The 13,450-nt window shown below is 47.3% G+C and overlaps 1 protein-coding gene across 1 annotated transcript in view; it reads left to right on the top strand.

Moving 5' to 3' along the window:
- The window catches only part of CEP76 (centrosomal protein 76), a 275,662-nt gene that overhangs the window by 58,444 nt on the left and 203,768 nt on the right, over positions 1-13,450 (top strand). The window contains exon 4 of the mRNA XM_085605853.1: positions 7,512-7,736. Coding sequence (XP_085461979.1) covers positions 7,512-7,736 — 225 coding nt within the window. The remainder of the gene's footprint in view (positions 1-7,511; positions 7,737-13,450) is intronic.

Genomic DNA, 13,450 nt, shown 5'->3' with positions numbered 1-13,450 from the left:
CATCTCACTCCCCACAAACTGAACAACTTTGCACATAAATGGGCGGAGTATAGAATTTTCTCCTCATATTCATCTTATGCACGGGGAACGGCAATCCTTATTAAGAAACAGATACCGTTTCAGCTAGCAGGAACCACTTGTGACCCGCAGGGTCGATACTGCCTGGCTTGGGGGAGATTGGGCTCGGTTTCGGTCACCTTAGCCTGTTGCTATGGTCCGAACATGGATGCACCCGATTTTTTCACTTCATTGTGGGCTAGGATATTTGATATAAACTCTAGTCACATTATCTGGGGAGGGGACTTTAATGTAGTGTACGATCCAGGTCAAGATAGATCACATCCTGCTCCTCACCATTACACCAAAGCGCGCGCAGTTCTCCAGGATACTATAGACACCTATCACTTAATAGATGCTTGGAGGCACACCCACCCACATGCTAGGGAGGGGACGCATTACACGGCGCAGGCAGCATCATGGGCGCGGCTAGACTATTGGTTGGTGTACCGGGGTGTGGGGCCAGCGATAGTTCAAGTGCAGCATTTGGCTCGAACTTACTCTGATCATGTCCCCGTTAAGATCACACTGGCGTCCTCAGAATTCTACACGCCCTGCGGAGCTTGGCAACTCTACGCTCCCATTTTACTAGACACAGTCTTCTAGACAGAGCTACGAAAGGAGATGAAAGATTTTTTTGTACGTAACAAAGACTCGGTGGATAGTGTGGAGATCATTTGGGAGGCGTTTAAAGCCACGCTCCGGGGGTTTTGTATTGCAAAAGGATCGGGGGTGCTAAAAGACATCACCAATACACTGAATAGACTGGAGGGGGAGCTCAAGTCTTTGGAAGCACAATTAGCCTCGGCCCGAGCAGTGATGCCCAACTCAAGTTTAGGGAGACACTCACGGAATATATGGATATGGCGCAGAGGGAGACCCGTTTCAGGGGTAAATTCTGGGTGGCACGCTGTTATGAGGAAGGAGATAGACCTGGTAAGGCTTTGGCACAGACCATCAGGAAGTCTCGCTACTCAGGCTATGTTCTGGAGTTGGAGGACACAGACGGACTGGTTTATTGTGATACTGACCGCATTCTTAGGGCATTTACGCACCGTTATACCCAATTATACACCACCCAGGGGAGGGACAGCTTGGAATTGGAGAGTTATTTGGGGGATGTAGCGCTAGCTTGGCTGAGTGATCGGCAACGGGAATTCTTATGTGCACCATTCGAGTTGGACGAGGTCAGGGATGCCATTATGAGCCTGCAATCCGGGAAAGCTGCGGGATCAGATTGCATCCCGATAGAGTTCTACAAAACATATATAGATCTAATGGCCCCCATTTTGCGTGAGGTGTATGAGGAATCCTTGGAGGTTGGCCGTCTACCTGCATCTATGAGGGAGGCTACTATTGTCTCTCTTTTGAAACCTGGGAAGTCGCCCCGGCAATGTGGCTCCTATAGGCCGCTTTCTCTTCTTAATTGCGACGCTAAAATCCTGGCCAAAATCATTGCCACGCGCCCGAGTTTGCTTATGGAGAACTTGATTCTTCCAGATCAGTCGGGCTTCGTGCCCGGCAGGGCCACCTCGCATAATCTACGAACACGTTTTGCCATCATAAATAACGTTTCCCCGGATTTGCCGTTGGCTGCTGTGTTTGTGGACGCCACGAAGGCGTTTGATTCCATTGAATGGGATTACATTTTTGGGGTTCTGCTACGGATGGGTTTTCCACCCCTTTTCCTGGTTGCCAAGGTGCTCATTAACGGTTAAACACATCCCAGACCTTCCAAATTACTAGAGGCACCAGAAAGGGGTGTCCTTTATCCCCATTGCTCTTCGCCCTTGCGATAGAGCTGTTGGCGGCGAAGGTGCGTCAACACCACAATGACAAGGCTCCGCGGTGTAATATGCGGCAGATTCTTATATCACTATATGCCGACGATATCACACTATATATACGAGACCCGCAACAGAATATGAATCCGATATTAAGAGAATGTATAATATTTGGGGCCCTGTTGGGAATTCAAATTAATTGGGGGAAGTCTTGTATTTTCCCGTTGACAACAGAGACGGTACGCTTCCCGCTGGATTACCCCTTAGAGTGGTGCGATGAAGAGCTGAGGTATCTGGGCATTAGGATCACAAAAGATAGGGAGGAACTCATGCACTAGAATTATGGAACTACTATGACTCGCATTACCGAAAATATGAATCGCTGGATAGCACTTCCCCTCTCCATGGCGGGGCGGGCTTCCCTAATTAAAATGGTAATACTTCCCCAACTGCTATATCTATTTTTAAATATCCCGTACTATCCAGGGGCCTTCTTTTTTAAGACGCTCAGGTCAGAGCTAACGTGTCTCGTGTGGGGAGGGAAGCAGCCAAGACTGCAATGGAAGGTGCTTATTAGGCTGTATGCACAGGGTGGGTTCTGATACCGAATTTTGAGCTCTATTACCTTAGCGCGCAAGCTCACTACGCATGGTTTTGGGTGAAACAGCCAAGCTATATGCCGCAAGTCGCGGCCGAGCATTGGCTTGCACACCCCACCCCATTGGAGGGAGTGATATATGACCCGATCACGTCCAGAGACCGGGCGCCGACCACACTCACGTGCACAGCGATGGCTTGGCAACGCACCGGCCGCATGTTGAACGCCGCCATACTTTATTCCCCATTGATGCCTCTCCGTTATCATCCGAGTATACCCCTGCTACAAGAAACAATATTTCATCATTTCAGAGAGCGCACTCGCATTAACACTGGGGGGACCTCTTCCATAATGGTCGCTTTTGCACTGCTGAACATGTCTTCCAGGGCCTGCAACAGACCCCGTTGGATGTCTTTCTATATATTCGCCTTCGACTCGGAATTCGGTCTATAATCCCGGGCTTCCCGGCGGAGCCGCAGGCTCTAGCCCCGCTTCAATTAATACTAAAAAATACGATGAATAAATGTATTGTCTCCCTAATATATAGGACGGTGAACACGCAGAGTGAATTGCCGGCCACGCTCTCTCGTGCGCGATGGAGCGAGGAGTTGGGATTCGCATTGACGGATGAACAGTGGGAATATTGTTGCCTGCAAACTGAGAGGGTTTCGGCTAGCAGCAGGCTTCGTATACTTCATTATAAGTTTCTTCATAGATATATTATACTACAGTCAAGATGCACAGATATCATTTGCGGGATACGGACAGCTGCGAGAGGTGTCAAGCTCCTAGGGCAGATTTTCTTCATCTGGCCTGGGACTGCCCGGGGGTGCACGAATTTTGGGGGCAAGTCTTTGACGCTTTAGCTTTAATGACGAATGCGCCCATTGAACCCACACCACTGATGACGTTGCTAGGATATGTCAAACCAGTACTGGCGATCCATCGTAAATATGTCGCTCTCGCCCTACTTATGGCTAAGAGGCGGGTGGCTTGTCGCTGGGGCAGGGGACGGGCACCCAAATTTAAGGACTGGATGGGTGACTTGGTGGTTTGCCAAGAAAGACTCACCACATATGCTGAAATGTTACCTAGTGCCTCTAGACCTAGGGATATCTGGGCCCTCTTGACATGTTACTTATTATCGCGCCCCCATGGGCCAGATTCCCCTGACGCTGAGGTGCCCCCACAGTAAACCTTTTCATTGGAATGGGAGCGATGCAGTGGTTCCCCTGCGCGACACTTACTTCACACACAGATAGACAGTCTTCCAGAGCGTGGTTGGGGTCAGTGGTATAGGCTCCTTGCTAGTGATCCGTATTGATATTACGAGCCTTGTGCTGAGTTACCGGATGTAAGTAAGAGAAGGGGAGAAGGCCCAGAATATGTAAGTTTGAATGATGGGTCTCCTGATGTCAACAACAGCGTGACCACAGGCGACACCAATAGCATCAATTGCCCACAGAATGCGGGACTGCCCGCAGGCCGGCCTACATGGATAAGTGGGTAAGTAAGACTGACAGGTGACAGGAGTCGAGCACATGGTGTCGGGGGGGGGTGGAGGGGGGGAGCCATCTAGTCCCTAATGAACTGCTGATGTAATGTGATGTTTTGCTATATTCTGAGAATTGGTCTCAGGCCGTCCATGCTGGAGAAACATATGTGCTGCTGATGTACTGATTATTGCTTGTAATAATGCTCAGGATGTTTTTGGTTGGTTGAAAAACAATAAACAAAAATTTAAAAAAATATATATCAAAAATGGCAAAGGTATTGGTGTCTCACATTTCAAATCATAAGTGTAGTATTATTTATATAACTCTAACTCTGTGGGTTTCATGTTATAAGGTGATGTAGGAAGCTAGGTTACCTGTTGCAGTAACCCCCCATGTTTTGCAAGATTTCTGATGCACTATGACTTGATGTGCCCTGGGTCCATGCCAAACAGGTTACCAGGGCCTGTGTTCTTTCCCAAACCTGTACCTTTGTACCCCCAATTGGCACCTCTCTGGCTACATGTATGTCACTTGTAAAGGGTACCATGGGTACCGTGACCAGGGAAGGCCTCTAAGGGCTGCAGCACATATTGTGCCACCCTTAGAGGTCCTGTACCTTAACACACACACACTGCCATTGCAGGCTGCGTGTTTTGGTGCAGAGAAAGTGAAGAGTCGACATGGCACGCATCCCTGTGAGCCATGCCTATAACCCACTGCCTATGGTATAGGTAAGACACCACTCTGGCTGGTTGCACTATGCCACTGGTGAGGGTACAGGTGCATGAGCCCTGTGCCCCTACCGTGTCTAAGTCATTCTTAAATATTGCAAATGCATTAAAGCCATAGAGACTATATGGTCTGGGAGTTTGTCATTACAAACTCCACAGCACCATAATGGCTTTACTGAATTCTGAGAATTTAGTAGCAAACTTCTCAGCATAGTAAACCCACACTGATGCCAGTGTTGGATTTATTATACAGTGCACTCTGAGGGCATCTTAGAGATGCCCCCTGAAAACGACCAACCTCTGGTGGGTTTCCTGACTGGTACACACCAGCCTGCCATCATGAGACATGTTTCTGGACCCTTGGGATGGGAGCCTTTGCTCCCTGAGCCCAAAAACAATGCCTTTCCTGGGTGGAGGTGTTCACACCTCCCCCAAGTTAGGAAGAGCCATCTGTGGCAGGGGAGCTTCAAAGGCCCTGCCGCCTTTGTAACGCGACCCCCAGCCCCTCTTGTTATCAGGAGCAGACTCACTTCTTGACCCACCCCCCTTTCGACAGAAAGACAGGCGGGAAAAATGAGAACAGCCCTGAAGGTGTGCCCAAATCTGCCAACCCCACCCCTCAGGTGGGGGAGGCGAGGTGAAGCCCACATTCTCTTCAGTGCCGGCCATCTTGCAGATGGCAGGTACTCTCCAATTCTGGTTAGGGGCTGTGTCCACTGACCCACGTGGGGTGTGCGCACCAAGGGTGTAGTTACCCTAAGGCCAGTAGCCCATTGACTACTGACCTTGAGACCCCTAAAATGCCCCCTAAATACAGTTTTTAGGGGGCAGTCCTGAAGCAAGAAGATAAATTCCCGCAACCTACGAAGAAGAAGGATGAAAGAAGATGCCCAGCAGAGGAGACTGCAGAGAAGAACTGACTTGGCCCAAGCCCTACCGGCCTATCTGCAGTTTCCAGAGATCCTGCGCCAAAAGTTGCCTTGTCCTGCAGCCAGCGACCTCCAGAACCCCTGGGAGGACTGACTGCCTTCAACAAAGACCGGATCTCCAGTGAACAGCAGCTTTGTTCAAAAGAATCAACAAAGAAAGACTCTGAGCCTGCTGAGGACAAAGAAACCCGACGCCTGGAACCACCACTGCACCTGATGCCTAAAGACCGATCCCAGCGAGATCCCCCAGCACTCCAGAGTCCGAGTCCTCCGTGGGTTGACCCCTCCAGGACTCCCCGACTTCACCTGCAGCCTCTGCACGGAGACCCCCCCATCCCCAAACCGCGAGTGGCCCTGTAAGGTGAAACCCAACCTCAAAAGACACCCCGGCCTTCCTGCGCCCTGGAGAAGAGTACCTGAGGTGCACCATCGTTCCTGAGCCCTCCAACTTACCTGCCCAGCTGTTGTTTCCTCCCGGAAGACTTACTGGACCGAGCCTGCTGCCAAAATCCCAAAACAGCAACTCCCATTGAAAATAACAGGGCACCCGACGCCAAAACAGCACTCTGCATCCAGCCGCCCTTGTGCCGCTGTGGGTGCACCTTGTGTGTTAAATCTGATCCCTCTTTGCCCTGAGCTTAAGTCCAGGAGCTTTGCTCCCACAACCTTGTGGCCTGCTCGTGAGCAGCCAACAACCGGAAGCCCCCTATCCCCCATTGGATAACATTGGGCCTTAGCACAATGCACACAGCCTTAGTGTGCTGAGGGTGCTTTGAAAATGCATCCTCACCCTGGGGACACCCTGGTTCTAACCCCAGAAAAACAACTCCCAAACCTAAGTACTTGGAGTTAAACTAATAACATTGTTTTCTGCCGTAGACTTCATTGACTGCTTTTTTTGTGAAAATTGGCTTAAGTATGGAGTTGGTTTGTATGAAACCGTAAGAAAATGCATATGTACAAAAACTGATTTACTTACCTTTTATTTAGGAAATGTCCCAGTGTGATATCTAGGCATATCACACTGAGTAGAAAAAGTAATCTAAAAAGTAACGTACTCAGTAATCTGTTTTATTAACAAATGACTTACCTGTAACCAATCCAATTACCATCAACCGCATTCAAACTGTATTTTACTTCATTATTCTTGCAAAGTATTATTACACTTACCTGTACCAGGCCTGGCTTGCTTCTATAAAATAAAATACAACTAATTAATATTTGTATACAAACAAATTGGTCTGAGATCAGTCTTTGAGTGTGTGACATCATTTCTGGCCTGAGTGTGTACAATACATGCACTACCCTCCGATAAAGCCTTACGAGCAGTAAGGCTTTATCGGAGGGTAGTGCATTTATTGCCCACACTACCACAAATAGAGAGTAAGGTATTATCTACGTTTGCCTCTGCCTACCTTTGGGGATCCCTTGGACTCAGTGCACGCTTTACCTTACTTTGGTATAGTATATACAGAGCCAGCTTCCTACAGGTGACATGATTTTTTTCTTTTTTGAATAAGCAAGGCAGTTTTCAGAGAACTAAAAACTAAGGTATTTAGGTATCTGCTGATGGTTTGTAATCTGCTAGTGGTATGTTGATGGTAGAGTGGTAGAATTTCCTTCTTTGTAAATTCTTGACATGAATGTCCCGGCAATGCGGTCACCTCAATAGATTATGCTGGCCAATATGGCAAAGGTGATAGAAAAGTAATTTGCTATAATTGGTGGTGTACACTCTTACTCATGGCTATCCATGGAATTTCTGAATGCATTTGCTGTTACCTGCTGGAGAGAAAAATTACTTTGTGGCACCTAATGGGTTATGTTTTGCATTTGACATTGTATCAAAAACAGAACTCTTAAAACATCAGTTTTAAAATGAGTACTAGTTTTGTTGTTGTTTTAATCTTTTCCAGCAAATATCGACCCTACAAGAAGATATCTGTACCTTCAAGTCTTGGGTGGAAAAGCCTTCCTAGAACACCTGCAAGAGCTAGAACCTTTACCTGGCCAAGTTAGCTCCAGCTTCACACTGTGTTTGCATTTTCGAAATCAGCGTTTCCGATCAAAACCTGTCCCATGTGCCTGTGAGCCAGACTTCCACGATGGCTTCTTGCTTGAAATACACAGAGAGAGTCTAGGTATGGAACCTTCTGAGCTTAAATAACTGCGATTTAGAAATGTGAGTGTCATGTCTTGTTTACAGTGTGGGAATTTATCAGATATGACTGAAATTTCTTGATGGCCTTCACTTAATGTTTTTGCATAGCTATGCTATATTGTTGCTTTTAATGATGTAATGCAGACACTTCCAACTACTGGGACTACGTACTCTTGTATTCCTTGAGTAAGCCAGCAGTGTGTCTGGATTACTTCTGAGTTCCGGGGTAAGCCAGGAGTGTTCCAAGTGTAAGGATAAGCAAAATCTTTTAAGTCGGTCCAATGTGGTTGAGAGACTAATTCAATTGATTTTTGGTAGTGAAGTGACTGCAAATGTAGAGAACGTTTGTTCCTTAAAAAACTGAAGTTACGGATGGGTAACTTTTCTTGCTCTTCATCAAAGGCCTTTTGTCTTTTTTCCAGTTAGCCAACCAGAGATCAGTCCCTATTTCCAAGACTGTGGTGTGAGAGGCAGGCAACATTGCTTGATTGACCATGCCTCAATAGCTAAACGCCAACAAGCACACAACCTCTTTCATAAATGATGCCTTACAATAGTTTTTTAACCTATGGCATAGCTCTATCAAGGTCTCGTTCCATCATCTTACTTTTAACATCTTGTAAAAATGTTCTTACATATGTGCTCCTTCAACCCCGAAAACATTTTGCGAGAACAGACAACAGAAGGAAATGCAATATGTGGGTCCATAACAGTAGCAGTGGCGAGTCAAGATTCAGCAGGTATGCACAGCAGGTTTTTAATGTCATTCCCAAAATAAAACTCAGATACAGTTCGGAAAGGTAAATGGAGACCAGTTTCTAAGGGGGAGAGAGGTGGTACTTTGGAGTACAGATCTGTACTCATCTTGACTAGAACCAGAGTATGAACTTCACTGCCAAGGAGGAATGATGGATAGTTAGGATTATTGTTCTGTCTAATTTTTCCATGCTGTATGCGGCAGTGAAGGGCCTCTGGGCATCCAAGGATGCGTGCACCAAAGTTACGAAATGATTTACTATGCAAGTGATGGCAGTGCAATTACTACTATATCAATGGTGTTTGTAATGCCATAGTATTGCTTCTCCTCCTGATTTTAAACTCACCCTATCTTTTTACATATGGTTTGGTGGTAGCACACTTCACAATCTGCAGAGGCAGACATGCTGTCAGAGATCTCATTATAACATCACTGATGTCATCTGAAATGTTTCATCATAGAGGCAGTAAGAGGGAAATTTCCACTCTAACCTTCTTGGTTTTCCTCCTCCATGATGCTCATCTCTAGTGTTTCGTTTTCCATTGCTTATTTCTACCCTGACTTTACTGCAGCTGGGATAATCTCAAATGAAATCACCCTTGCGGAGCGCAGACTTTCTTTGGGGAACTGCCCCACCATAAGCAATTTAGGTGGCTGTCTGAACCCAACTATTAGCATCCTGGGGCCTCTTGTATCAGAATCTGGCACAACACAACCCCACGTGTTCAGTAGTGACCTTGAAGAAGCAGGTGCAAATGCGGGTAAGGAGTCTGAGTTGTCCAGTCCACCCTTGCTCATACTGTTATGCAGACCCGCCAAGGTCCGGCAACAAAGAGGAAAAGGCTTGCTGGGAAGGAAACGATCACTAGGCTTAAGCAGCCAACTCGACAACTAGCCACCCACAAGGCATCAAAGCCATTTCTGGCCATGGTTCAAGCCGCAACCCTGCCCCAGTCAACTCAAACACTGGATCACTGGCCTCATGACCCAATGTGCTGCGCTGATTTGGGTGAGAAACTTATCTCACTTTTGGTAGAGAAGTTGCAGCCAATAATGGAATGTCTTGATCACATTGAGAAACTGATAACCAGCCTGGTTGACAAACAAGGTTCAAGTAGTGATAGGAACTCCCCTCCGCCACAGGCCCAAGCTATTTTTTGTCAGTCGGGGGCCAGTAATTATCCGGTCAAAGCTAAGTGTGTGTGACACCCTCGGTGACCAGTTGTAATCCCGCACACAACAGGGCTGTTAAGCCAGGGGGTGTTCTCCAACCAATGAACTTGCACCTCACAGATACAGCTATGACAGTAGATACCCGGCAAAAAGAGCAAAACCCAACAACCAAAGGATTCCAAGAGCGAGGCAATACTTCAACTGAGGATATACTGATTTTACCACTGATGGCCTGCCCATATAGCCTAATCCTGGCTGGGGTGCCTCCTCTCTGACCTGATCAACAAGAAATGTGGGATCACATAGTGATTAACTTTCGGAATCCCTCCTGTGTTTTGCAAAATACTGAGTATGAAGGAATCCGGTTGATTTACTGACTCTAGTATCACTGCACTCCCCCCTGGGCTAATATCATATGCCAGCTCTGTCCCACCCACATATATTTGCTACCCCAGACCAGATGTCTCTGATCACCTGTACAAACAGGTTTTCTCTCCTGAATGTTTTAGAGGTTATTGAATGACTGCTAAAGAGGCAACAGCTTACCAGGACACATCTCCCACTGACGCAGGGCATTTATCCAAACCTAGTGTTGGTTGTCTCTCCCATGAACCCATTGCTTTACGGGATACTACAGTGAGAATTTTATTTTGAAACATTTCAGGGCTTCGGACAAAGAGTAACTTGCCTGAATGGCTAACTTTTTAGGTCTCGCCTGCGAACGCAGCGCGAAGCGCTGCTGTAGCAAGCGAGATCTATTGTTGCTGACTTGCCTCGGAAGTGGGACAGGAGATGTGCACGCGCAGGCTTTTGGCGGATTTGAGTTGGTGTACGCGCCTACAGCCACGCGGCGTGCACATCTCCTGTCCCCCTTCCCTCGCAAGCCAGCATGCAGTTTCACTTTCGTCAACACGCACGTCCTAGGCAGCCTCATGCTATTTAATATTTTTTTTTAAATGCGCACGCGCGCTCCAAGCACTTCCCGGCTCTTGTTTATGGAGTGAGGGTGAACAGGAGCAAGCAGCAGCACAGACAAGCTCGCCCCCGCCCCTCCCGAGAGCCGTAGCAGAGTTCCTGTAGATTATTGAGAGCTCGTTCTGCTGCACACACATCTCTGGGAAGGCTGCACGTCACAGGCATGAACATCATTAGGGCCGACCCAGCCTCTCGACCTTCTGGAGTCGGCAAGATGAGGACCACGGAACTGTCCGGTGATAGTCACACCTGTTACAGAAGCGTGCAAGTCAGCAGCGCAGTTTGTGGAATATGTGGTGTGAACGCTCAATGTGTCGAGCGTAGGTGACGCCTGGTTTACTAGCCGGAGACACGACACGCGCTTTTGATACACAGAAGGTCAAGGGTGACTGCTGCTCGCACATCCAAACAGCATTTTATTTTAAGTATTTCTGAAGAGTATTATGCATTTTAGGAATCTCGATCCACACCAGCAACCTAGATTCGGATGAGTTGGATAGAAGAAATCGCAAGGTAGAGATTGTTCACAAGGGTTGAATGTGAGTGCAGGCGCGTTCTGTTCAGGGGAGCAGTCTGACCTAAGCAGGCGGGTGTTCTGTCCATTGCTGCGTTTTTGGTGCCTGCTGCACTTGAGAGCCACAGGACCACACAGACAGCAGCCCGCTGAGAGGAGGATCCGGGCAGGGCTTTAGATGCTGAGGAGAAGGTGTGGACGTTGGAGCGGAGGACATGAGCGGGGCAAGGTGCGGGTCTAGGTTTCATAACTTCTTCAAGCTTTGAACGCAATACATCTGCGTGATTTGTAAGAATGTAGGATGAGATGTGGAAAAGAAAGGGTAATCCCAGCAACTCTGCTAGACAATGGCCGAGTCAGTCACCGTTTCCTGTATGAAAGAGTTTGGCTTGAATTAGCTACCTATGTCAAATGCAATTTAAAGTCATGTTTCTTTGTGAATTACAAATATGCTGCAGCAAGGATAACGTTTGTGCAGAGTGAAACAAGGACTCTATGGCTTGTGCTGATGCATGCAGAAATGTTCTCAGGTTTAATAAGATATGCGTCTAAGCGCCTAAAACTCGGTGGGTTTGCAGCACTACAATTCGAATCAAATATAGCCCTTTACCTTCACAACGACCATTTCACACTGGCTCTGACATGCTGCTTGCAGCTGGGTCACTTCATACAACACAGCAGGACACACTGACATGCGATGTAAGCATTGTCATGTTACATGCCACAAACTCGGTAACAAAGCACAGTGACAGTGGCTCAAAAGGGGTGCAGAAAGGGGTCAGAAGGGCGCTGCTCGTCTCCGATGGCCAGTATGAAAAGAAGCCTCATTGCCCCCACCAAGGTTACCCGTATCGAGATGAGTGGTCTGTTTGGGCCTAAGATGCGTCACTCAGTGTCGCGGGGCGTAGAGATCATTGGTGCAGCAGGTGCAGTGGCACCGGGGCCGAGATGAGCAGTTTGGGCCGAAGCTGTGTCTCTCACAGTCAGTGGTCGTAGATATCATTGATGCTGCAGGTGCAGTGGCACCGGGCAGCGATCAGCAGTCTGCGCCGAAGCTCTGTCTCTCACAGTCAGGGGGCGTAGATATCAATGGTGCTGCCGGTGCAGTGGCAACGGGCCAGGATGAGTTGCCTGTTTGGGTCGAAGCTGTGTCTCTCACAGTCAAGGGGCGTAGATATCATTGGTGCAACAGGAGCAGTGGCACCGGGCCGTGATGAGTAGGTGAAGGTGCATGGCCCCTATTAAAGTGAAACAGCGGAATGAAGGGCTTTTACAAAAAAAAGCATTTGTTTATCAACTTGACAAGCAGATGCTTTTTTTTTGTAAAAGCGCCCCAAACCGCACTTTCACTTTAATGGTGGCCAGACCCATTTCTTTAGACGCGGCTCGTCTAAAGAAAGGGGCGCAGCTGGCATTAAAGAGAAAGTGCGGCATGGGCGTTTTTACGAAAACAATCATTTGCAATGCAATAGGTCTTGCATTTGCAAGAGTTGAAGCTATTGGCATTGTAAATGACAATGCCGTTTACACATAACACATAAATAAACGGCATTGCAATTTACAATGTCAATAGATCAAACTCTCGTAAATGCGAGACCTATTGCATTGCAAATGCTTGTTTTTAAATGGATACAATGACATCATGTTCAAAGAGTCCTGGGACATATTGCAGTCAGTGGTTGACAGCATTTAATGTTTTAGTATCCCTGCAACACCTTCTCGCCATGGTGATGCATCAGAGGGCTTAGCTGTTTGGGTTAACATAACCAATTGGGGGGGTTGGGGTTTCACCCCAAGTGCAAAAGAGAAATTTTCAGGTTATGCATCTGAAGAATCACATCATCCTTTATTTTGTGAATTTTTACAACTATGATTTTACCAATATACCAAATCCCAAATTCCTAGTGCCATTCGATTACATGAACACTGCTAGATTAAATTACCACGACTGGGCAGTCAGCTCATCTATGTCTGGCAGGCGATTTTAATGTGAAACTACCCAGTAAATATAATATGCCTTATACCGATACACAATCCATTGTAAATACTGATCCTTGGAGTCAAGATTTAGTGGCCTACCTCGCCTCTTGTGATTTAATAATTGTAATGGAAGTAGTAAGTACAAGTGACTCTGCCCCCCACCACACTTACAAAGGCAGGGACAGCCCCTCCACAATAGACTTCATTTTAATTACAAGTAATATTGTAGATATACTTCTTTATGGGACAGTTATCGCATCAAACTATGGTAACCACAGTCCAATTGAGGCAGCTA

This window comes from Triturus cristatus, chromosome 5_1, assembly GCF_964204655.1.
Source record: "Triturus cristatus chromosome 5_1, aTriCri1.1, whole genome shotgun sequence".
In the NCBI taxonomy this organism is placed as follows: domain Eukaryota; kingdom Metazoa; phylum Chordata; class Amphibia; order Caudata; family Salamandridae; genus Triturus; species Triturus cristatus.
The sequence above is the reverse complement of the archived record's forward strand: the minus strand, read 5'-3'. Positions and strand labels throughout refer to the sequence as shown.